The sequence below is a fragment of the Botrytis porri genome (assembly GCF_014898465.1).
Source record: "Botrytis porri strain MUCL 3234 chromosome Unknown BPOR_017, whole genome shotgun sequence".
Taxonomy (NCBI): domain Eukaryota; kingdom Fungi; phylum Ascomycota; class Leotiomycetes; order Helotiales; family Sclerotiniaceae; genus Botrytis; species Botrytis porri.
The window spans coordinates 564,140-591,971 of record NW_024066091.1 but is presented as its reverse complement, the minus strand read 5'-3'; the positions used below and the strand labels follow the sequence as shown (position 1 = coordinate 591,971).

Sequence of the window (27,832 nt, the reverse complement as noted above, 5' to 3'; positions counted from 1 at the left end):
GAATATCGTTGATATAGTAGATGACAAAGTAGATTAGCCTATTTAGAGCTATTCTCTTTGAAAGAATCTTGAATTAAGACAACTGACTATGAATCTTTCTCTAGTAGTTCAATAAATCAAAAGGTTATAAGCCCGGCTGCGCATCTCTTACTACACCGAAAAACGATAAACTTGCTTCTTCTGTAATTACTAGAGCCCACGAACACAATCATAATACGCACGCTGAACCAAACTATTCAACGTTTTTCGATCTATTAACGATGTGAAAACCTTCGTCTTGTTAGAATCAATAATAAACATTTCAAGACCAATAAGACTAGTATATAAACTCGACTTGATTACGATATAGCCTTGCCAATCAGAACATAAATTTTGAAGATTATAACAGATTTAAAGTATTTGGGAATGTACTGGTATAGTAGACTTGATTCAATCTTGTTGGGCCTTGAAAATAGGTAATATGAAGACTAGTAACTAGTATGTATCGGAGATCGTTATTAAGTATTTGAGCATTCGAAACCTTTGAAACGGTTCACAAATTCCATGCTAGTATATTAAGAATTATTTCAATAGCTTTCCATTTCGACTACCTTGGAAATTTAAATTCACTCTGTTTAGTAATCTTGATTCAATATATAAGGGAATAATGTATATATTAAGGGGCGAATGAAGCAAGCAGTACAAAATAGGGTTATTGAAAGGCATCGAGTTCGGAAAGGAAAGCTTTGCGTTACTATCTTTCCGATGAGGGGGTGTGTTGAATGTTGTTTGTACAGTAGCTGACTGAGTATATCAGCTTAGTTAGGGCTCTCATTCTACATAGAACCTTCAGTTAATATAACTAATCCCACGAACCTTTTTATAGTGATTAAATGGTGAAAAGATGTAGACTATTCTTATAGTAAGAGTTCTGGAACCTCCTCACCGTACAGATTTCGATTTCCCTACTAAAACCATTAATTTTCCAGCTTTTAAAGCCCCTGTTTCTTTACACAAATTTCATATAAAATGATAGAAAGAATTCAAAATCGATTTAGGATTAGTTTAGTTATATATAAAAAAAACCTGGTTTATTTTTAAATATTTTATTTATAAAGTTATAAGCTATTAAAGATAAGAATTATAATTTTTCTAAAAAAATCGCTTATTTTGTATGGGAAAAGTGTTACAAGTTAAAAATTTATAAACAAAAATAATTAAAAATAAATTATATATTTTCTTAGATAAAGAATGATATTAATTATTTATTTTGAAGTTTTGAAAATAAAATTCCTTGAATTGAAAAAGTTATTAATTTTGTTAATTTATATAGAAATACATTATTTTTGTAGAGATTTTGTTACAAAAATTTATAGGGTGGAGTAAATAAGTTCGATAACTCTTATATGATTATGATTATCGAGAAGAATACTTAGAACGTAAATATCTACGTTGATTCTAGATTCTTCAGATGTTGTCACGCTAGCTCCTTAGTGAGAATTCGAATCTATAAGTCGGGTACCCTACTTTCGGGCCACCTCTGTTTTGGGCCACGCTTTACTATTAAAAATCTCAAAAAATGGAATTTTTAACTTTCTTATTTATGAATAGAATTTATTGAAAATTTGTATATATATAATTTAGATCGTTCTGAATCTAATCTGAAATTTTTAGATTTTTAGGATTTTTCTGTATTGAAATCTAGAGCTTCAAAATATCGATTTTTTATTTATATGAGAATTACATATAAATTTAAAACTTTTATAAAATCTTTAATAACTTTTTAACAATAATTATTCAAAGAAAACTATATTTTTTTTTGAAAGTTTTGAGCTTAAATCTATATAGAAATTCAAATTTTTTAATAAATATAAAGATATAGTATACAGTGAGTTGTTACGACAGACATCACATGACACATTCGCGTGTCACGTGAGGGAGCCTTGGGGAGCTACGGGCTCCAGGAGCATACGGATCCCAGGGGCTCCAGAGGACGAAGGTCTATATAACAGAATGAGTTTCATTATAATATGGAGCTTCGTGCTCAAGAACAATCATTAGTTTCATTACTATAGTTACGAGAATTGCAACCAGTTACAACCTTATTGAATTCCTACTTGAAGTCTAGTTTAAACCACCTCGAGAGATCTCTAGACACTTCCACGTGACCCTAGAGGCAGCTCCCGTAACATGAGTTTGAAGTAGTATAAATAATCTCTGTAATATTGAGGGTATTCTTTTAGATATCTATTTATAAAAAGTTTTCTACTTTTTTTATTTTTTTAAAATAAATATATTACAAACTTATAATAAAACTTTTTAGTTTATTTTTAGCAATTTTTATTAAAAAGTTTATTGAAGATTTTATAAAAGTTTCAAATTTATATGTGATTCCTATATAAATTTAAAAATCGATATTTTGAAGCTTCAGACTTCAATATAGAAAAATCCTAAAAATCTAAAAATTTCAGATTAGATTCAAAACAATCTAAATTATATATATACAAATTTTCAATAAATTCTATCTATAAATAAAAGAATTAAAAATTCCATTTTTAGTAACGTAACGTATGGGGAACTCGGACATATGGGGAACTCGGACACTTTTAGCCCATCACCAACTTGAAACCGCAATAACTTTTATTATGCATACCCAATCACCTTCTACATCTGCTCAAATTGAAGAGAAGCTTCAAAAGGCTATAATTTCACTTCAATTGAAAGAATTTAAATCAATTAGAAAGGCTGCAGAGCATTTTGAAGTCCCTAAGTCTACCCTAGCTGATAGGCTGGCTGGGAAGAAAACACGTTCCCAAACCCACGAAATGGCTCAAATTCTTTCAAACGCAGAAGAAAATACTCTTGTACAATGGATTTCACGACTTACCATCACTGGATTCCCTGCTACACCTATGTTGGTGAAGGAAATGGCCGACGAAATTCGTCTTCGACGCGTTCGGGTCGCGTCATCTCGAAATCCTACCTCGACAGAAATTCCACCTATAGGCCACGAATGGATCTATAGATTCCAAAAACGACATCCAGAACTTAAAACATGCTATTCACGTCAATTAGAGTCTAATCGGGCTAAAGAAGCAACTCCGGAGAATATTCAGGCTTGGTTTGACGCGTTTCGCACGCGTCTCATTGAGCGAAAGTATGAATTAGATGATATGTATAATATGGATGAAACCGGATTTGGAGTTGGAAGTACTCAAAGTACGCGCATTATAGTCGATTCTACTCAGAAATCGAATTGGAAAGTTACAGCTGGCAAGCAAGAATGGATAACTGCATTTGAATGTGTCAATGCAGCTGGAAATACTCTATCACCTATGGTCATTTTCAAGGCTCAGAATACGAATTCTGCATGGATTCCAAAGGACACACCTCAAAGCTGGCAGTTCTCTACTAGTACAAATGGATGGACCTCAAATAGCTATGGATTAGAATGGTTAAAAAGGGTTTTCGAACCAGAATCCAAGAAAGTGTCAGGTGACCGACCTCGACTTTTGATCATGGATGGCCATTCAAGCCATATTACAGGTAGCTTTATTGCTTTCTGTATAGATAATGATATTGATTTACTTATATTACCTCCTCATTGCTCTCACTTGCTTCAGCCACTTGATATTGCGGTGTATGGGCCAATGAAACGATATCATGCTTTAGAGGTCGATCGATATTCTCGAGCTGGTGTAAAGCGAATCCAAAGAGCTGAATGGGTAGAACTCTTTCAAAATATTAGAAAAAAAGCATTGAATTCTTCTAATATTAAAGCTGGCTGGAGAGGAGCTGGTTTAGTACCTTTTGCCCCACGAAAAGTACTCGATTCATTACCATTTAACTCCTCCCAGCAACCTTCTACTCCACAAATGAGAACCCCCCAATCAAGACCTAGACTTGTCTATACTCAGGAGTTCTCCTCCAGATGGAACAGAACTAAGGCAAGCAAATCAGATCTTTAATACAGCTCTAGCAAGCAGTGGTTCTCCTGCATCGCCAACTCGTCGATATGCCAAGAGAATGACTAGGCTTGTAGAATCTCAAAATGCTGAGATAGCCCTACTTCGGAAACAGCTCTCTGATGCTCAGGAGGTAATTGAGACTCGAAAGAAAAGAACTAAAGGCAAAAGAGTCAAATTACAAGGTCAATTTGTCTTTAGTACTAAGGAAGTATTGAAAATGGTACGTAAGGCGGAGGAAAAACCGAAGGAGAAAAAGCCACGAGGACGGCCACGCAAACGCCCAATTGAAGAATCAGAAGAAGAGATTGAAGAAGAAGAGCTAGAGAATAGTTCAAGTGATTCGGAATTGGAATTGGAGGATTGTGTGGCTCGTAGAACAAGATCGCGTGTAGAATAATTGAAAAAGTGTCCGAGTTCCCCATATGTCCGAGTTCCCCATACGTTACGTTATAAAAAATTATTTGAAATAAAAAAGAAACGAAAAAATAAAAAGAAAATAAAATTAAAAAATGAATTTATATTTAGTATTGAAGAAGTATTGAAAATTATCGAAAAGGTTAAATAAATACTATTATTAAAACAATAATGTAGTAGATTATTCAAATATCAAATTGATTAAGTAAAAGAGGAGATAGAAAAGGAAAAGGATAATGATAGTTCAATTGAATCAATGATAATTGTAGATCACCCTGTAGTATGTAGAACAAGGTCAAATAGGAAAATATGATTTTTGTGACCTATATTATGATATGACCCACTTCTAGTCAAGTTACGTTAGGGATGAATCCAATATCTAAAATCTTCTTAATAACGTGGAGGAAGTAAATACTCCAAGGTTTTGATTCTTGAATTGTAGTCTGAACTATCAAACAACCTGCGGCGGGAAAGCTTAGAGGATGACAAGATTATCGTTTGATTGAAAAATTCACATATATAATATGCTATAATGAAAATATTATCACAAGAGTGAATACTATTTATCCTTATAAACCAAGCTTCTCGTAATATGCCCTCAAAATTATTGAATACGAATTTCTATCAAATCGTGCCAGTTCATGTCATTATCCTGTATCCCAACGCCCCAAAGACCAATCCTTCAAAGTCAAACCAAAATATCAAAATGGCCCTTGTTCTCCCCTATTGGGTCCCTATTGGGTAACATAATCCTTCATCCCCTTGATCAAATGCTCCAGATTTAACCTCGTACTCCAAACGATCATACTTTTGATTCCCTTCTCCTTTGTACCTTGCACATCTCCCTTCTCAACACTATTAACATTATTATCCTTGTCCGTCAATCCAGGCGGTTTGTAATATTGAAATATCTGAGGTTCCACTGAGAAACATTTCATATCCAAGTAACCATCACGACAAAGCGACGCAAGTGCATTATCAACAGGAAGATTATTACCACCTTTTACCGCAGCCATAAGAATCTTCTGAGCTCCACGATAAGAAACTGCATATCCCAACGTACATTTGGGAGAACCAGCTTTATGAACTATACGGGTTCTTTCGGGATAATCTGCGAGGGTTTGAAGATATGGTTGAGAAGATTTAGGAGCAACGGTTTCGTCGTTGTCAATTCTGTAGATCTCATCCTTTTTCCCTTTGTGGAAAGCAGAGGGAAGTTCTTCGCCACAGTGACCTAACCATAACATATCCCAGTCATCACCATAGGGGGAATGTTGACGTTGAGAAAGTGGGATGTGTGATAGAGTGCGGATCCCCTTGGCGAGTTCGGGGAGTTGGGTTCGGAGCCGGATATCCCAGTCAACATCGTCTTCCATGATAAATACTGAAGCAAGTTTATTTTCTACGATGCTGCGTGATAGCAAATGCGAATCAGCACCAAGGTATTCGTCCCTTTAAGAATGTAAACTGATAGTGAATAGTATGTACACACCTTCGTATCACATTCATGTGACCCCGCCAAGGACCCATCGCTCCTCCATTCAAAAAATGTACCTAGGTCAAAGCGTCAATCCTCAGTTCTAGTGCCATCGTCCCAATATGCAGTGAAGAACGGGTGCTGTTGTAGAGTATATATCACATACCGGCGGCTTGGCCTTATCGACCACTTCATCACTTTTGATTCCATCTACAAATTGTATCTCGAATCCCGTTAGAGACGCAGATAATACTATTGCATCCCGTGTATCTGAGTGTTCTCTCAGCCCTATGACCACTACTTTCTCGAACTAGTTGATTATTGTGTTAGCAAGCGATATTCGCCTAATAAAAATTGGAAATTGGAGGAGGGTGATACGTACACCAAGCGTCGCATTACTGGCTCGACCTATCTCCGAAATGGTGTCGGCCGGTATAAGCTTCTGATCGGAAGTGGCGGATACGTAGTTGCGGATATCAGAAGATGACTTATCTGAGTAGTCTAACCATGTTGAGGTTTGTGGTGATTCCTGACGAGGCTGGAGAGAGATAAGAGTGATGAACACGAGGGCGACAAACGCACCAAGAAGATAAGGGCGGGTTCTTTGGGGGACCATAATTGTTCTAATATTCCATATGCTGATAGTAATTATGAGGCGTACATAAGATAATGATTATCAAAAGGTTACATTGGAACGGGAGTACGCAAAGCTGCAGAAAATAGGGAGGTCGAGGACAGACTGGCCGAACGAAACTGCCCTCTTTCGTGATTCAGCAAGAAATTTCCTGATCTTCGGGGTAGATGCATTGTGGAGCCATCACTGCAGAAGTTAAAATAGAATAAGGATTTTAAAGGAGGCATGAACCTTTTGTCACCTGAGCGGCTAACGGGGGTAACTCAGACGCTAATCACACCACACGCCTATCATTTGTTCCGTTTGACACGCGAAGCACGTGAAATGAGAAATTAAAAGAAGAAAGATCCGATAAGCTGGTACCGCACTCCGCATTAGGGGCTGGAAATTGCTATCACGTTATCGGCTCGGTATTAAGCGCTGGACGTTGACTTCCAATGCCCCTGTGACCGATATCCCTACATCTTGTACACTTGATTTATTGAATTAAAAATTAATTATAAGTTCAAAAATCATTAGAATGATTTCAAAATTGAGATATCCAGATATTTGAGAGAATTTAGAGAAAATATTAAATCTTTGAAAGATTTAAAATATAAAACAAAATAGTAATCGATTTAAAGTAATATTATTATAAATTAATAAAAATTTATTAAAAAACTATATTAGAATTTATTTATAGAATAAAAAGCTAAATTTCTGAATTCTTTTATATTAATGTTACTAAATAAAATCCTAAAAACTTGAAATATATCAAAAATTATGTTTTAAACATGGTTTAAAAATATGTTAAATCTTTTTTGAAGTTTATTTTTATAATTCTCTTAAAAAGCAAAATATATAAACTATCTTTTCAATTGAATATATTAAATTCAAGTTTCATCATTTACAAATAATATAATATGAATATGATAATTTTTTTTAAAAAATAATAATAATATATAAATCAGAATTAAATTTATTATAAATCAATAAAAGAGAAAATTAATAATTAAGAAGAATTTCTTGAATTTATCATACTATAATGCTTTATTTATCTTATTTTCTAAAAAATTACTTTAAATCTATTTTTAATAGAATTTTATTTAAAAAAAGATTTCTTAATTATTAGTATTTCTAAAATATTAAATCTTCTAATTGATTTTCAATTTGATTCTATAATATTTTTAATCTAAAATTAATACAGAAAGAAATTTTATACTTGAAAAATTAGATTAAATAAGAGTTTTTTTTGAATCCTTTATAATAATTATAATTGTTGGGCAGACTTAATAAAGTGTGTATATACAATATGTATGATTAAAAGGGTTATTTATTTCTATCTACCTTTTTCGTATAAAAAGGAAATTGTTATATCTATATATATGTACTACCCTTATTTATGTATTTCATGTGTATATAAAGTAAAGCGTGATATATAATGTCATATTGTTGATTATATATTCTGATATAAACTTAACTTTCTTTTTTGTATGAATAAAATTCATATAAATCAGATTAGTATTTGGAACTTATAACAGGCAGTCATCTTATTGCTTAATCCAATCTCTATTTCCTATAATAAATTAAACGAGTGTAATAAATTTCGTTTTAAATTAATCAAATACTATATTAGAAAACCATCAAAATTATCAAAATCTAAATCATTCTATTATATATATATTCTCCAGTCGTATCGGACGATATATCTAGATTCGGTATTGTACTAATCCTTTTGAAACTATAGAAAATTCGAATTTAATTGATTATCCGAAATATATATTAGTTTTCTATTAAGATATAAGTAGTTTATACTATTAATTACCCCCCCACTTGTTTGTTACGGGAGCTGCCTCTAGGGTCACGTGGAAGTGTCTAGAGATCTCTCGAGGTGGTTTAGACTAGACTTCAAGTAGGAATTCAATAAGGTTGTAACTGGTTGCAATTCTCGTAACTATAGTAATGAAACTAATGATTGTTCTTGAGCACGAAGCTCTACACTGTAATGAAACCCATTCCTTTATATAGACCTTCGTTCTCTGTGCTCAGTCGGATCACAAATGATCCCTCTGATCCGATCAACTGGATCACTAATGATCCCTCTGATCCGGTTACCTAAGCGTCGGGGTCACGTGACGTCTATTGTGGCAGACCATCGTAACACTACATTATATAAAATGATTAATATTATTATAACAAAAAAAAATTATAATAAATAAATTAATAAAAAAATTTCTCAAAATTTCTATAATAATTTAGACTTATTAATATTTAATGATATTATAAAGGAGTTATATATAAAGAAAAAGATTTTAAATATAATAAATGGAAAAGAAAATCCTCTTTAAAAACCATTCTTATTTATTTTAAAGAATATTTTTAAAAAGGTTATTAATATGTAGAAATAAAACCTTTTTATAATATTAATAATTACTTTATATTAAAAACTTTTTTTTTAATTTTAATATAATATAATATATAGTTATTGTGTATTATTATTAATTTCTTATTAAATCATGGTAAAATTTATTAAAATCTATAAAATATACTTTTAATTTTTAAATTCTAAAATCGATAGCTTATATAAATAATTGTATAATTAGATTAAAAATCATATAATTTATTTTTCATAATCTTCTATATTAAAAATTAAAAATTAAAAAAAATTCTTCAAAATATTAAAATTTACTAATAAAATACACTACGAAAATCATAAACTTTTATAAATAAATTTTTAAACAATATAATTAACGATTTGAAAGAATTCAAAAAGTATAAAGAATATGATTTTATTAAATATTAATATCGAAATAATATATATACTTAAATTTAAATTTAAATATTTAATTGAAGTTATTGATTTTATATATAATAAAAGTAGTTAAATAGTCTTTTTAGATGTGATTTTGATAAGTGACTAGTAGTAGTACGCTAGTACTGTACCTAGTACTTATATTATCGGAATTTGTATGAAGGATTTTATTCTTACACTCTCTCGTTTAATATATAGGTTATCAAAAACTTGTTCGAGATAAATCAGATGATAGAATCTCAAGGATCGGATAGCAGATTAAATGAAGATTTGATGTTCAGGATGATGTTAAATAGCTTATTAGATCGTCCAGTGAGTTAGAATACCCAGATAGGTAGGTATACGAAGAATAAGAGATGAGCGGAATGATCTGAAAGAAAAGAGCTTCTGGATTCTGGAAGATGTGTTTTGTAACTTGTAGGGAGATAGAGTATGGTGTATGATAGGGTTTGTGGGATTGAAGGGTGGAGAGTAAATTGTAAGGGTGTGCTGAGAACGAGATGTAGTGTCCACGTTACTTTGCCTCCTATTCAATGCTTTCTCGGGGGTTTATATCGTACCCCCTTTCTACTTTGAACTCTGATCGTGACATAGCGGAAGTATCTCAATATTCTATTGAAGTTTTACTAATGGAATAGAGAATTTCAGACACAACGGATTGATATACGGGGGAGATAATTGTGCTTGGCAATGATTTCGTGAGAGTATATTATCGATTTATTTACTACAGTTCGGGATTCAAGAGGATGATGTTGTTGGCAGAAATCATCAGCGAGTCATTTGGGAATACATCTACAATTCTTTATTCTCGCACGTTCTATAGATGGCTATGTGAGCATTCTATACATTAGGTATCAATATCCACCTGGACCTCGATCCGACTTTCCACATACCAGCTCGTAGCTACGTAATCCAACCCATACATAACGTTCAAAATGGTATCTCGTATATAACACCAAGCCCAAGTAGTCCGAGATTATCAGTACCATCGCATAATACAAGTTATACAAAAGAAGAAGAAACCACACACTCCCTCCATCCTTCTAGTGAAAATACTACCTCCTCATTTCCATCCCCATTCCACATTCCAAATTATATATACCAAATTACATCTTCCATCCCCCTATCGATCCCCAGAATCAAACCCACCACAACACCACACTACTCCATACATTTCTTTCCATCCCACTACATCTCAACCCTCCTCCCATTAACCTCTAACTCCACAGGTTTCACATCTCCCGGTAAAAATTTATCCATAGATCTATCACGTGCAGGCGTAAGAAATCGGATACGAAACGGGATATGAATGGAGTTCGGCACGAGAAACCGGCACGGGACTCATAGATGGATCGTAGTATTCATGCGGTGTGGAGTCGGGGAAGGAAATTGTGGAAGAGATGTGTTGTTCGTGTTGTGGCGAGAGATTTGTTGATGGGAAGTAAAGTTCGCGTGGTGTTGAATTGGGTATTGAGCCATGTGGTGGACTTGTAGGAGGAGAGTAGTTTTCGTGGGGTGTTGGATTCAGTGTTGGGCCAAGTGGTGAGTTTGTAGGTGGAGTGTAGTATTGATGTGGTATTGAATTTTGCACTGGGACATGTGATGGATTTGTAGATGCAGAATAACATTGATGGGGTATTGTGTTTGGTATCGATGTGGATGGTGAATCGTAAGACATTTCTGAATTTGGGGTTGATAGTGAGTCGGGGGGTGTGGATAGTAGTTTGAGGGATGAGTTTTTCTTTGCCCAACGATATTTTCGGAGACCCCAGAATAGAGCGGCGAGGAATTATACGAGGAGGAATCCAATTCCAATTCCCAGGCCGATGGTGGGGGTGCTGCTAGATTTGTTTGGAGAGGCGATTTGTTGGGCGATTTGTTGGGAGATAGTTGAGGTTATTGGGGTGGTTGAAGTTCTTGGAGTTGCTGAAGTTGTTGAAGTTGCTGAGACTACTGAGGTTGTGAAAGGTGTTGAAGTTAATGCGGTCGATGATGGGGTGGGAGAAGATAGTGACGAAGTACTTGAGGAGACTGGCGATACAAAATGAAATCCTGAAATCCCTTGAATTGGGACTGGTATTATTTGAACTATGTTCCCATGCCAGCTGATGCATTCCGGCTGCTGGAACATTGAAATCGATATCATCGACTGTAGGTGTCCAGAGAACGGAATAATTGTAAACATCTTGATTGCCTTTCATGATTTTAGTAAGTGTATTACAAATGGAATGGGAATAACTCACCAGCAAGAAGGAAAAGGTGCATATTTTTGAACTACTGTATTATCTCGTGAATCTGCGCGCAAAAGCCATAAATTCAAAAGAAAATCTCCATTTTTAGCAACATTAAATGTGTGAGGTGTCCACGTAAGGTTTACCAGAGAAGTTGCAGTGACGTTAACTGGAGCCTCAAAAGTCCATCTCTGCGCCATGTTTTTGAAAGAAAGCGTTTTTCAATGTATCAATGGCTATAATACTATCTTGATAGTGCTTGTGCAATGAATACAAGAATCGAAGAAAACAAAAATACCACGACTTCTCGATGTATGAAGGATATCTGGAGCGGAAGGTATTCGGCATGCCACCAAGATCATCGCAAGGGATGCTAATTTTGGAAGGTGTATGTTACGACGGATAACAAGAACTACAGGATTAGCATCACGTGACCATAAAAGCCGACAATCGAAATCGACTTTCGACTTTCGACTTTCGAAACTCGACCATCGGCTTTCGACAATCGACTCAAGAGTTAACAGAGCAGGAAGGTCTATATAAGGGAACAGGATTTCATTACAATGTAGAGCTTCGTGCTCAAGAACAATCATTAGTTTCATTACTATAGTTACGAGAATTGCAACCAGTTACAACCTTATTGAATTCCTACTTGAAGTCTAGTCTAAACCACCTCGAGAGATCTCTAGACACTTCCACGTGACCCTAGAGGCAGCTCCCGTAACACCTTGTAATTTAATTCTTTTACTTTTAGTTCTTTTTTTCGAGTTTTAATTATTTTTTAAATATTAGCAAACTATTTCCAAAATAGAACTATTTCAGTATTTTGAGATTCTACAAGTTTAATTATTCTTTTAGTATATCAACAAATTGATGATATAAGAGAATCATTATTTATTAAAACTTTATTAAAGGTTTAATTTACTTGTCTTAGTTTTGTCCCATTTGAAAGAAAGCTTTTAAGTATAAATAAATCTAAATTTTAATTGGAGATTCTTATTTATAAAGTGAAAGGTTATTGGGAGGAATTAAATAATAATGAATCGAGTACTTTTCGTGGGGTAAAAGGTACTAAATTAGCTTCTCTCCAGCCAGCTTTAATATTAGAAGAATTTAATGCTTTTTTTCTAATATTTTGAAAGAGTTCTATTTATTCAGCTCTTTAAATTTGTTTTATATCAGCTTGAGAATATCGATCGACCTTTAAAGAATGATATTGTTTCATTAGTCTATATACTATAATATCAAATGATTAAAACAAGTAGGAGTAATAAGAAGGTAATATAAGTAAATTGATATTCTTTTTTATATAAAAAGTAATAAAGCTATCTATAATATAATTTGAATGGTTATTTATAATTAAAAGTTGAGGTTGATTGTTTAATACTTTCTTGAATTCTAATTCGAAAACTCTTTTTAATCATTCTAATTTATAATTTTTTGAGACTTATTTATTTATATTAATAAAGAACTGCTAGCTTTGAGATATATTCTTTGAAATCTATATAGAATTTGTATTCTAAATCTTGAAAATGATTATAGGTAATAGAGTCTTTTCAGTTATATTAATATATTCAAATATAATTATTCATTTTTGCTTGTCAATTGTAACTTTTCAATTTGATTTTTGAATAGAATTGATTATAATATATATACTTTGAGTACTTTTAACTTCAAATCCAATTTTGTTTATATTATATATATTATCTAATTTATAATTTCGTTTAATAAGACGTATATGAAACGTGTCAAATCAAGCCTGAATATTCTCTGATATTACCTCTTTAGCTCAATTAGACTCTAATTAATATGAATAGTATATTTTAAATTCTAAATATCGTTTTTGGAATTTATAGATTCATTTGTAGTCTATAAATGGAATTTCTATTAAGGTAGGAATTCGAGATGATATGACCTGAATGTATCGAAGACGAATTTCGTCGATCATTTCCTTCACTAATATAGGTGTAATAGGGAATTCAGTAATAGTAAGTTGTGAAATCCATTGTACAAGAGTATTTTCTTTTGTATTTGAAAGAATTTAAGCTATTTTATAGGATTGAGTATATAATTTCCTTCCAGCAACCCTAGCTATAAAAGTTGATTTAGGAACTTCAAAATATTCTATAGCCTTTCTAATTGATTTAAATTCCTTCAATTGAAATATAATAATAACATTCTATATCTTCTCTTCAATTTGAGAAGATATAAAAGATGATTCAGTATATATAGCAAAATTTGTTAGGGTTTGAAGTTAATGATAGGCTAAATGTGACCCGATTCCCCATATAACCTGGTTCACCATAAGTTACATTATATAATTCACTTTTAATCTTTAATAATTATATTATATAATAGAATGAAAATTATTTAATTCTTATATAAAAAGGTTAGGAAAAGAAACTTATAAAAATTATTAATTCTAAGTAATATTATAAACAAAAAGCTCGAGGTGTATATATTGCAACAATTTGTTAATCAAAAACATTATACAACCTATTTATTACTATATAATATTAAAATTTATTAAATAATAATATTAAGGTATTTAATAAAAAACTTAAATAGTAAATAGGAAATCTTGATTGAAGACTTTCGTTTATTTCTTTTATATAAGATTATATAAAACTATTTATTTTTATTAACAGGTTTTTTGTAAATAATAAAGATTTAAATAGTTAAATAGGTTTTATCATTATATTAACAAATGAGGATATATTAAATGAGAATATATTTAAATTGATTAGGAATATTATACATTATAATAATATAAAAAGCAAAAGAGTTATATATAATATAGTAAAAGTTATAGATATTAGTCTTATAATAAAATTAATTCTATAAATTATCACCTTTTAATTGAATTTACCTAATATTCTAGTTATTATCTGTACAGATTCGTATTTATTGTATAAATATCTTATTAAATTGGGTATAACAAAAGAGAAGAGATTTATAATTAATATAATGATATTATAGTAATTATATAAAAGAAAAGAGCTTATTAAAGTTTAATAGATTAATAAACTTAATAATATTACCGATATAATAATAAAAGAAAATCTTAATAAAATGTTAAAAAGATTTATTAATATAAATACTCTTATTATATATATTGAAGAATAAATAAAACGAAAGATATATATAAAAATTAACTAGATCTTTATACAAATACAAATTATAATTAAGAATAAAGTTAATAATATTTTGATTTTTTGATTTTATTTTATAGTTTTTTTTTCTTTTTTAAAAAGTTTTTAATAAACAATTCAATTTCAAATTAGAAAAATATAAAGAAAATTTAAGAATTATACAATGATATATATAAACTAATTAATAATAAGTAATTCTTTAATAAAACTAGAACTAAGTAAAAGAGAATGTTTGCGAGCATCAAGGATTTTTAGATTAATTGATAAAGAAAGAGTAGAACTTCAATTAGAAGAAGTATAAAAAGAAGGTAAAGGTTAGTATTGTTTATTAGTGATATAAGAATACGAACAATCGGATTGTATATATCGAATCCTATAATCTCTTTATTTATAATTCCTATAATTATTATCGAAATATCTTTATATACAATAACAATCTAAAAAGAATATAAAACTATAATAACGATATTCTCTACAAAAATCCTCAATAAGAATTTCACAACTTTATATTAATAAACTATTTATATATAATATTTGTATTGTACAAATTTATATAGGCGTAATTCAATTATATATGTATAAAACAGGATTATTTAGTATTACCAAAAGAGTAAGTTGAAGATTATTATGATAATATAGTATAAGGACTTATTTGTCAATAGGGAGAATAGGATTTTGATTTAGATCCACTATTACATTTACTGTATTATATAATTAAAGGGCTTTATTTATATAAAAATATTAGTATATTATATATAATACAAAACTAATAACAATGTTACGATGGTCTGCCACAATAGACGTCACGTGACCCCGACGCTTAGGTAACCGGATCAGAGGGATCATTTGTGATCCGACTGAGCACAGAGAACGAAGGTCTATATAAAGGAATGGGTTTCATTACAGTGTAGAGCTTCGTGCTCAAGAACAATCATTAGTTTCATTACTATAGTTACGAGAATTGCAACCAGTTACAACCTTATTGAATTCCTACTTGAAGTCTAGTCTAAACCACCTCGAGAGATCTCTAGACACTTCCACGTGACCCTAGAGGCAGCTCCCGTAACATGTAGTTTATTAGTGAGCGGGTTATATTAATGAATAAGTTATTTCATTTTATATACAAAATTCATTTATATGTAACTATGTACTTTCTTTACATAATAATATAATTTAAAGAAATCTGAAAATATTGAAATTTAATTATATAAATATCATAAAAAATTAAATTATTATAATAGTTATTATAAAAATAACTTTTTTGTAACGAAAATCGTGACAATTTCTACTTTTTTTAGAATATAATAAAAATATTTATAGAAAAACTAGATTTATAAAAAGCTAATTTTTTATTGTTATTGAAAATTCTTTTCTATTTTCAAAATAATGATTAATTAGTTATTAAAATAAGAATATCGAAAAAAGGCCTAATTTTGATATATTTTCAAATGACCCATTTACTAATATGACCCGCTCACTAATAAACCACGTTATTTCAATAAATATAATATATTTCCTCTCTTATAATATAGTTTATCATCAAGTGGTTTATATTACTAAGCGAATCATTTCAAAATATATCAAAATCAATCATTTTCAAAAATTTATATTCTAATAATTAATTAATTTTTCTCAAAAAATTAGAAATTAATAAGAAATAAAAATTTCAAATTCGAAAACCTAACTTTTACATAAATATCTTTCATTATGTTTCAAAATATTTCAAAATTGTTATGATTTTCATTATAAAAAAACTACTTTTATAATAACTTTCATATTAATTCAAATTTTCAATAAAAAGTTTGAAATTTATAATATTAATATTTTGAAAAAAACTCTTCTTGACTTTTTTCATGTTCTTTGTTTATCGATACTGTGATATATCAATATAATTCTTGTCAATGGTATGGATTCTCATACAAGGAGATTTCGTTTCAATTCGTGTTCAAAGACATTCTACGATTCGTTGTCATTGGAATCCTCAAACATCGGAGTTGACCAGTTAGACAATGAATATTGTGACATCTTATCCAAACACATTCACAACTACCATTTCAATATGCCGTTCAGTTGGGACCAGGACTCGAGATGACTTATTACTTGGCACGGCTGAATCAGATACGTGGACAACTTATCGATGTATTGTCAGACTCTTTCGGTGGCGAAAAAAGGAATAATGATATGTGAAGGGCAATCACGTGAACCTCCTCTCAAAGTATCTCTATATTTTGAATCCCTCAATTATGTTGAGCAAGGAGAAAATATACAGATGCCGCGTGATATTCTATAGTGTCTTGGCACTTGTGTCAGATTTCATCTAATCATAACTCAGGCTTCGAAGGCATCGATGTAATGAGTAGAGTCCCTCTTTCCACCACTACTCAATCAACATGGACTAGGAAAGATTCAAAAGATAAATCACTATCTCGATACAAACATCATCGTCACCATAACCATGCATCTTAGATACATTCACTTCTGCCTCAGTCGTCAACTTTGCCTCAGTCATCAACTCGGACCCAGCTACCAAAGGATTGACTACAGAACGTGCTCCATCTAAGACCTCGAAGGAGTATGTTCACCTCCACCATGAAAGTATCGGAGAATCAAGCTGTGATAGGAAGGAGAATTCGGAAGATCAACATTATCAGTATCACAATCTCTCTACAACTGCTTCAACAACTAGCAGCACAGTTAGAGGTAGTAATCTATCTCAGGCTTGACACAAGTATCTATAAGCAATCCTCACTTGCATATCAGATACTGACATACAATAGAAAGAAGAACCTATTTGCTTGTCATCACCATGCACGGAGACAGCAACAATATAAACATCATCACTATGACAATGCATTTGCGATAGCATCTACTTCTGCTTCAACTACCAGCAGATCAACTAGAGGCAGTGACCAAGGCTCAACTTTCGAAAGAGTCATCTTCAATCCTAGGTCCCAAGAAGAGCAACTCGCAGGTGTTGGAAGCTGTATGGAAGAGTACGATGATAACTATGGTGGGTATGGTGGGTATGGTGGAATATATCCACAAGGAATGAAATTAAGAGACAGAGAAGCCAAAGGAGAGGGAAAGAGATGACTAGGTGATGAGGTAGCATGATCAGGTGACGGTCCTGATAGGTAATACCTGATTTGATATGATCCTCTCATCTCGATAGAAGCATTAGAGGAGTGGGATGAAGTATTTTGATGGCGGCTGGTAGTAACAAGGTTGGGACTCCTCAATAACATTAGCTTATCAACCAGGAAAACTACTAGATTCCCATCTCTCGGTGTGTTCACTTTGGGTGATGATGATAGATGGACTTGCTCTAGATAACTCCACGGGTTATCCTTGACTCGATATCTTCCAATGCATCAACCCATCGAGCCATATAGAAAGTTCGAGCTAATACCTCCATAGTGAGACATAACCCAACCAACAAAGCTACAGAGCCCACGATGAATAATTTCCCCATGGCTTCGTCTTCACCAATCCCGATACCAAATAATGATATATCTCTCCACGGAGAATCTCCACGGACAATCTCCACCGTGGACACCCCCAATCCTCCACCCCCACGCACGTTTCCACTCGCTTCCCAACGCATCAACTCGGGCACTTGCGGTTACGCATTGGTAATTGGACGCGGAGGAATAAATTTCCGGTGGTGGAGAGATTGTTTTTTCGACATGTTTGAATCTCGATGTCTCGAGATCTCAACACTTTTCCACACATCTCATTCATTATATTGTATGACCGTCAAGAACCAGCCGTGGAAGCATGCGATATCGCATGCGCCATAGGAGAACGATAAATTATCGGGACCGTGTTAGGGTGATGAACGGATTGAGAGATAATTGTGGGAAAGTGCTGGCGCTTGTTGATGATGAATATGAATATGAATATGAATCAGGGTATGCGGTAGATGGGGATACCGTATATGGGATTGTGCTTGTGGGGGAGCTAAGAAGCTGGATAGCTACCCAGGGATTGAAGAGGTGAAAGTGGATTGGTGAATGAAGTTTGACGTGTGTGAGTGAGTTTAAGCTTTGCTATTTGGGAGTAACGGGATGAAGATACGGTAGAATGATGGAAGGGCCGAGACTGTTTTCCGCCTTTGGTGTCTATATCTACCTTTCTAGTAGAAAGTTTGATGTATAAGGGGGATTTATTTTGATAGTCAGTTGGTTAGTTGGTTAGTAAGTTAGTTAGTTAGTTAGTCGTCAGTTAGTCAGTCAGTTAGTCAATCAATCAATCAATCAATCAGTCAGTCAATCAGTTTATCTTATGATTGAATCTTGGAAGAAAAGATAGAAAAATAACATGTGATCATATTTGTAGTACAGGAATAGTGAAGATAGAAAAATAACATGTGATCCTATTTGTAGTACAGGAATAGTGAAGATTGATAATAAACCCGATAGAATGAATCACGTCGCGAATCGTGTCTCATGTCTCATGTTCAAATCACGGGAGAGCGGAGACTACAGATGCCGCGTTATCCCAATCGGAATAGGAAGGATCTGTCATTGACGCTGGTAACGCTAGAACACTTAGGGTATAAGCTACCCCGCATTTTTGGGAATCTCTGGAAACCTTTGAGTGTTGGGGTGGTTTGTTGGATTGCACCACGAAAAGTTAAAAAAGGTACCAAAGCAAAGGGTTGCCAAGTGAGACGATACCAATCCAGATGGGATTATGGATCCATTCCATGCATACCTGGTATACGAGTACATACATGTGAGGAGTGAGGAGTGAGGTGTGAGGTGTGAGGTAAAAGGAAGGTATAAGGTATGAGGTACAAGGGGATGAGTATGAAAGTATCAGAGGCTGAGTATGAGGATGTTGGTGGATGAGACGGTGAGATTATCTTTGCTACAATCATCACAATAGATCGCCATCTCCAAAAGATAAATGTCCATCATGTGGCCATGTCAGAAAGATATGATTCAATGATAACAAGGCTAAATTCATCCCTTTTTCTTTGTTGTCCCTGTGGTATGACATGAAGCATCTCCGAAAACAGTCAACGATGCATTCAGGAATTACATCAGGCTGAGAGATATCATGCTCTCTCCCCCATTGGGTAGGTGAGGAGATACCATCCCTAGGTAAATACGATGTATATCAGACCTTGGAAGTATCACCTCGGGAAAACAAGAAATGAGAAACCTGAACCCTTGCACCACAACGATAACTATATCAACAAACAATCTTAGATCATAATTCGCACCGAACATGAAGAAAGAGGAGAGGAGAGGAGAGAATCAACACTCGCATTAGCATAGTAGTAGCATCAACATTAGTATCAGAACTAACGAGAAACATCCATTCCTTTCGTTTTTCGTTTCATAGACACAAGAACAACCTTTGCATCCACACCAGAGCAGGTATAGCATGAGCTCACCCAACTCCATACCCTTCCTCACAACACCAAAAGTGCCTTGCAAGCCGCAGCCAAACAAAACAAGATTCAATCAAATCAAACCTTCGACCCCGCACCCAATAATCCATCCTACCACTCTTGCTTCAACATACCAAGTCGACCAAGTCGACCAATGGGAATTCCACATCATCCACCCAATGCGTTGAACCCCATCAATCCCCGAATACTTAATCATGGTCGTGTGTGTCTTTGGATACATTTTATTTGATTTTTTATGTTATTTGATCTCCATAACTCCAGCTTCATTTCTCTACATTACCTCACACTACTCACAGCCACGTCGTCTTATCGGCACACAGGGCTGTACATGATTGATATTGACTAGGGAGACGATCGACCGTGCATAATCCATATCGACCCAGATCCTACCAGCCAAGCCCACTTTCTGTCCCAGAGGTACGCGACGGTAATCCGGTTGGAATAATCCGGTACACGGAGCATTTCAAGTGAGTAAGTAATGTTTCTCTATTGTTCGATTTTTCTTTTACCAAGGTTATCTATCTACCTTACCACTCGTACCGATTTCGCATGCTTCCCTCAGACTTCCCAAGGCCTTCGTTTGTTTCCGGAGTCAATCCCGATCAATCCCACGTCCGTTTCACACGTTTGATGACGCCTGGCTCCTTTATCTGAATCGATGAAAATAGTCCAATTATATTGATCAGATTCCCCACAGCCCACAAGAATCAAAGGTCGTTCTTGGATATCTATTTACATATAAACACCATGTCCCCCGTCCATTCTTCCCTCGTGAAAGATATACAGTCAGTTGGGCTAACAATTCACGGCTGCTTACAGAGCAAGAAGCCTGCTCAAGATCACATCAATCTACCTTAACAACCCATCCATTTATCAAATCATCCACAATGTCCACCACCAATTCCATCAAGCAAGCTGCCGAAGCAGCACGAAATAGAACATCAGAAGCAATGGAAACTACCAGACGACTTGCCGACTCTGCCAAAGCAGATCCCATAGCTGTTAAGAACGATATCCTTCACACGCCATTCATGCGTGCCGCTCTCCCTTTCATCAACGGAGGTCTCGCAGGCATGACAGCCACCACCGTCATCCAACCCATCGACATGATTAAAGTGCGTCTCCAACTCGCCGGTGAAGGAATCCGCACCGGTCCCAAACCCACCCCTCTGTCCGTGACCCGCGAGATTCTCGCGTCCGGCAAAGCACTCGACCTCTACACCGGTCTCAGCGCAGGCCTCCTCCGCCAAGCCGTCTACACCACCGCCCGTCTTGGCTTCTTCGATAGTTTCATGACGACCCTCTCCGCTCGCTCAAAAGAAAACCACACCACCATTGGCTTCAAAGAACGCGCCGCCGCAGGTCTCACCGCTGGCGGCTTGGCAGCCATGATAGGCAATCCTGCAGATCTCGCTCTGATCCGCATGCAATCCGATGGATTGAAACCACTAGCTGAACGCAAAAATTACAAATCCGTCATCGATGCTCTCACATCCATTACCAAATCCGAAGGCATCACCGCTCTCTGGGCGGGCTGCGCACCCACCGTTGTGCGCGCCATGGCACTGAATTTCGGACAGCTGGCATTTTTCTCCGAGGCAAAATCACAACTCAAGACACGCACGGATTGGAACCCGAAAACACAAACACTTACCGCTTCGGCCGTCGCCGGTTTCTTTGCAAGTTTCTTCAGTCTGCCATTTGATTTTGTGAAGACGAGATTGCAGAAACAGGGAAGAGGAAAAGATCGCGTTTATAAAGGCATGGGAGATTGTTTTGTCAAGGTGGCGAAGGAAGAGGGCATGATGAGATTTTATAGAGGCTTTGGTACGTATTATGTGAGGATTGCGCCACATGCTATGGTTACATTGATTGTGGCGGATTGGTTGGGTTTTATGACTAAGTAGGCCCACGGGTAACCTTGGAAGTGGGTGTGGTGTGGCTGGAAGCTGGAAGCTGAGGAGCGGAGTGGAATCACCTTGGAGAGAGGGAAGTAAGTGGGTCCCTTTTTCAGTTGAGGTTGGAAGACTTGGGGAGAAGAGGTAATGAATGAATTTTTGATATCGTAGCATTGTTTGATGGGATGAAATGGAACGGAGTTACAAATTCAGGATACCGATTTTAGGGTTGGATTTTTTCTTGTTCAGCACTTTTGGATTTACATTTAGGTTTAGGATCTAGGATTCAGGATACTCGGAATTAAATTCCATTTAGTTAACTTTATTCAAGATTGAGCATTCCATTACTATTTGTATTTGTATTCAAATTTCTTACTCCTTTTTATTCATCTCCTTGGAGTATTTAAAGAAAAATACAAATAACGTGGTTTATTATCAAGTGACCTATGTTATTGAGTGGCTTAGTTTCATTTCAATTTATACTTTCAAATTTATATTATTTAATAATAATTGAATCAATTAATTAAAACTATTAAGAATCTAATAAGTTAGAATTTATTATATTATTCTGATAGGTTTTTATGTTATATTCTATCTCTCTATATTTATTATAATGTTAATTAGAAAATATTTTCTTATTAAGATTTCTTTCTTCTCGAATATTTAATTTCGAGAGTATAGCTTTAAAATTAAATAGAATTAAACCTATTCCTTGAAATCTTGATTTTATATTTTAAAAAGTAATTAACTCTTTATATATAGTTTTAAAAGTTATAAAGAATTCAATTTTCGAAATATAATTAATACGCGATTTTATAAGTCCTTTAATTTGTATACTATATTTTTGTTTTAAGATATTAAAATAGTTAATATTAAAAAACTCAATTAAATGATTTAAATGTAATGATAAATATATATATATATATATATATATAATATTATTCTTTTTGTAATATAATTGAAATGATATAGATCTATAACTTTTATATCTATTCAGTATTAATATTCAATATTTACTCTTTCTTCAATTAAACATATATTCATCGAAATGTTTTAATTATTCTAAGTCTATCTTATTATTCAATTACTTATTACTTATATATTTAATAGTTTAATCTATAAATAAAGGTTTTTCTATATACTAATTGAAAAAAATACGTCTATTCTTAAACTACTCGAAACGAAAATATAATACTCTCTATACTATTATTATACATAATAGCTATTACTCATTTGCAATTACCTAATTATATAGTTTTACTTTTGTCGAATCTCTTAAAACTAATAATAATCATATTAGAATTTATAATTCTCATTATAAAATCTATTTTATTAGAATTCTATAAATCACAATTAAGAATATTATATTTATCTCATATCTTTAAAAAAAAGTTAAAACTACTCTTTAATAAGTTTAGAATCTTTATGAAACAACTCTTTAAAAATTATAAATATAATTAAAACATATCTTTAATTCTTTATAAGTGTCAAGGTATACATGTAGTTGGCGCCGTGACAATAAGATTTTATAAATCAATATATCTATTACTTTTTAATCTTTTTTATATCTTGTGATTTAAAGATATAATTAATCATATTTTTTATATTTTTATATTTAGATATAAAATCTCTCGAATTTATATCAAGTATAGATTGAATATAACTTATTCTTTTAATATTATAAAATTATTAATTATTTATTAATATTCAATATATAAAATAAAACCGTTTATTCTATACTAAATTATTATATATAATATATTATAAGATTTAATAATCTTTTATAAACTTAATTTTTTGTCTTTTTAAAAAATCTCAATGATGAAGAATAATCAAGCTTTTTTGTTAATAGATTTCATAATGAATTATTGATATATTATATATTGAATTAAAAAGATATGAATTGAGATGAAAGTAACTCATATAATAATATGACCTACATGCTAATGAACTACGTTATATATTCGTAATCAACCGAAATCACTCTTTAATAAACTTAGAATCTTTATAAAAAGCTTTTTGAAAATTATAAATATAGTTAAAATATATCTTTAATTTGATTCGATATTTTATAAATCGATGTACTTAAAGCTCTTTAATATTTTTTATATTTTTCAATTCGAGAATATATTTCGTTATATCTTTTATATTCTTAAATTTAAATAGAGAATCTTTTGAATTTATATTAAGTATATATTCAAAAATAATGTTCTCTTTTAATTCTAAAAGATTTTAGGATTTAAATTAATATTTAAATTAGAGAATAAAACCTTTTATTCTACATTATAATATTATATTCAAAATATTATATATCTTTATAGCTTTTCGAATACTTATTTTTTTATCTTTCTACATAACTTCAATAACAAAGAGTATATAAATGTTGTTTTCTCATATAAGTTAATTATTTTATAATTATTTAATAAATTAAAGAATTTATTTGAAAATTGTACATATTAAAGATAACTATAAGAAAATCTAAAAATTAAATTGTGTTTTAAAAAATCAAAAATTAATGGAGTTATAGGTTTTTAAAATTGAAATTCTTCAAAATTCATAACATGTAATACTTCTCCTATACAAAAAAATGACTTTTTTTTTAATTTTTTAAAGATTTTAAATTTAAAAGTCTAAAATTTTATTTATAAAGAAATTAAAAATATTTCATTTCATTTTTTTAATTATTTGAATGATTTTCAATTATATATATTATTTTTATGAATTTAATTCAAAAAAGAAATTGAATTAATATATAGTTTAAAACTTGAAGAATTGAGGATTTTTAATGTGCTTTTACTTATTATGCGATAAGCCGGGGCCTAAACTCTTATAAATTAGCAATTTTTAATTCTTTCAACTTTAAATTTATAAATTCTTAAATAAAAATAATAAAAAATAAATTATACATTTTTTTAAGTAAAGAATAATATTAACCATTTATTTTGAAATTTTGAAACTAAAATTCTTTGAATTGAAAAAGTTATCAACTTTTTTAATTTATGTAAAAAGAATATTATTTTTATAGAGATTTTATTATAAAGCTATATGAGGTATAATAAGAAGGTTTTAGAATTCTTACTTCTTAGGCTATTAGGTATAATAATCTTAATAAAATTCGCGTGAAATTTATTTTCGAAAAAAATGAGTAATTTCAATAAATAGTTATAAATCATTCATTTAATTAAAGGTTTATTTTCTTAATGATTATATGAATATTAATTATTAGAATCTAGTGAATAGCTTTAATTCATTAGCTATCATATTACAGGAGTAAGCGAATGCGGCATATAGTAGTCCTAAGCGAAAGCAGAAGAGACTAGCTCTTCTTGTAGCGTCTATATAAGGCCTACAACTTCCTGTATTTAACTAGCTCTTTAGACAGAATACAATATAGACATCTAGGACCTACGAATACCGTGAGTACTACGTCTTTCGTATCCTTCTCGAATTAATAATAATCTTACTATTTATAAGAACTAAAGTACTATATATAAAGTTGATTCGTTTGTTCTGAGACTCAATTTAAGCGATATGATTGATTCAAGTCCTTGTATATAATATTCTTGATATTGTAATATTATAGTATTATAACTTAAAATGATTTTTCTAATAAAATTCATTTAAATATCTTATTGAATTCAATTTCAATTAAGAAAATAAATAAAAAAAGAGATAATCATATAGAATCAACTGAAGCCTTTGAATTTATTTAATTTTTGTAATATTAGTTTTAATATTAGAGTCTATATAATAAATTGAAGTTAAATTCTTTTAAGATTTTAAAGTTCATATAATCAATATAAAAGAGAATACATTAAGTATAATGTGGTTTATATTAATAAAATTATTTTAGTACTTAAAGTTTTCGTAGTATAATAATATATTTATTAGTTTAAATGAAGAAAATTGAAATATAACCTATAAATATTATATAGTAATGAAAAATTGAAATGTAACTCATTAATATTATATAATAAAATGTAATTCAAAATTAAATGATTAAATCAAGATTCTAAGAAAAATGAAAATTGTGAAAATTATGAAAAATAAAAATAATTTATTAGTAAACCAACTTCGCTTATAAGCATTCAATAAACTTCTTTTCAAATTTTTATAATAATAAAAATTTATAAAAAAAATAATTATTATATTATACTTTCTTAAGCATTTCTTCGTATCTACTTTATACAATTAGACACACTTAGCGCATCGTATAGTCAGAGTAGCTTAGCTATAGATAGACTAAATCGATTAAGAATTTATTACTACTACTACTTTCTTAAAAAGTAAGGGGTTCGAGGGCTCGCAGGCCCCTAACATATTTACATAAACGCTTATCGATATTGAAATTTCTAAATCAATAAAAAATCAGAGTAATATTTTATTATATTTTGAATAAGGTGAGTTTTTATACAAAAAGGCCTTTTGCGTAAACTTTATACATAGTATTGTATGTATAGGTCGGGTCGAATGGGAATTAGAGCGAAATATGATTTCGATGAGAATATGTAGATAGGTAGGTAGGTGGGTTTCTAATGACGTGGGAGTGAGGAATTTGTAGTAGTTTGTAGAGCTATGCGATGGGATGGAATGGGATGTAGAATCTATAATTTTGGGAATTTGAACTTTTGAACTTTTGAAGTTTGGATAGCTATTTACCTATATCTTTATCAATTGCCAATGCCTATATAGATATCGGAAATTAAGAACCTGCGGAAAGAATCTACTTCTTGGAGAAGTAAAGTTATATAATGTGGTGATCTTGTACATATAGTAGATAGATCACATATTCTGGGAATTATCTATCTACTCATCTAGTAATTTAGTGTGTGGATTTTATGTCTTCACACAAAGATCTGGAAATTGAAACGGGGAAAGCTTGGTACTGGGATTTGGGATTTGGGATTTGAGAGATAGGATTTTGAAGAGTTTGGAGTGGAGGATCAGAAGAGAGATGGCAACTGAAGATTCGCACAACGATTGAATTTTGAGAATTTTTGGATTTGTATAGATGGATGGATTTGATTCTTAGAAGATTCTTAAGTTCCATTGCAAATAAGTGATAGATACCACTATATATAATCCTCCCCCAAAAACTAACGAATGAATTATTGAATTGATCTTTCGCATCCATTTTATCCATCTCATCCGATACAATTTCTTCATCTTGATGTTTGAATTACTTCAAGAAATATGTGATAATACATAGCACTTATCTATACCCTTGATTTCGTAGACTCTCAAAGAAAAGATCAGATAAATCCGGAGTCAGCTTGTTTTGTATCTACGATATCTTCTCCCTATTCCCTCAGAGATATCTCGCTCCCCTGTATCCTTCTTCCTCTCAACAACACAAACCCATACATAGTATTCATCGCCTTTTCGTTCCGAGAACATGGAGCAAGTAATCCAACCTGCTGTTTCTAGCCTTTGGTCTCCGCTTTCTGTTTTTCGTTTCCAGCTCTACGTGATATGGATAGAATATTTCTGATACTTATGAACTCTTATACAAAGCTATCTACTCTACTCCACAACCCCCTCGATATATTCACAAAGTGCAATACACTTCCCATTACTCAATCTATCCTTCATGGCTTATCAATCCTCATATCGAATTTCAAAAGCTTTCAGCCTCTATATCGCTTGATTCTAAGACTCCGAAACGCAAATCTCATCTTTTGGAAGTTGGGACTTGTATCAAAAGTTCGTAACACATGACGGCAGAATTTTCCCTCTTTTCTCTCAATGTTATAGTCATGATGGGGGATGGACTCTTCGTTTTGACATTCATGTTCAGCAGAAGTATCAAATGCCCAGGCACAGGAAATAAGAAATAAACGCCTTGATCACATTTAAACAAGAATTC

At 32.1% G+C, this 27,832-nt stretch overlaps 4 protein-coding genes across 4 annotated transcripts; 1 reads left to right on the top strand and 3 right to left on the bottom strand.

Moving 5' to 3' along the window:
• Positions 1–4,884: 4,884 nt before the first annotated feature.
• Positions 4,885–6,693, bottom strand: EAF01_010697 (uncharacterized protein). The gene is made up of 4 exons (XM_038918954.1): positions 6,221–6,693; positions 6,005–6,148; positions 5,854–5,915; positions 4,885–5,771 (listed from the first exon to the last, which is right to left on the bottom strand). Exons 1-4 carry the CDS (start codon positions 6,452–6,454, stop codon positions 5,096–5,098), a joined length of 1,116 nt encoding a protein of 371 aa, XP_038765657.1. The 5' UTR covers positions 6,455–6,693; the 3' UTR covers positions 4,885–5,095.
• A 3,837-nt stretch (positions 6,694–10,530) lies between these two features.
• Positions 10,531–10,941, bottom strand: EAF01_010696 (uncharacterized protein; the record flags this gene model as incomplete). The annotated part of the gene is made up of 1 exon (XM_038918953.1): positions 10,531–10,941. One exon carries the CDS (start codon positions 10,939–10,941, stop codon positions 10,531–10,533), a length of 411 nt encoding a protein of 136 aa, XP_038765656.1.
• Positions 10,942–11,104: 163 nt separating this feature from the next.
• On the bottom strand, positions 11,105–11,694 carry EAF01_010695 (uncharacterized protein; the record flags this gene model as incomplete). The annotated part of the gene is made up of 3 exons (XM_038918952.1): positions 11,105–11,457; positions 11,507–11,537; positions 11,641–11,694. The coding sequence occupies 3 exons, from the start codon at positions 11,692–11,694 to the stop codon at positions 11,105–11,107; spliced, it is 438 nt and encodes a 145-aa protein (XP_038765655.1).
• A 9,261-nt stretch (positions 11,695–20,955) lies between these two features.
• On the top strand, positions 20,956–21,975 carry EAF01_010694 (uncharacterized protein; the record flags this gene model as incomplete). The annotated part of the gene is made up of 1 exon (XM_038918951.1): positions 20,956–21,975. The coding sequence occupies one exon, from the start codon at positions 20,956–20,958 to the stop codon at positions 21,973–21,975; it is 1,020 nt and encodes a 339-aa protein (XP_038765654.1).
• Between the last annotated feature and the right edge of the window lie 5,857 nt (positions 21,976–27,832).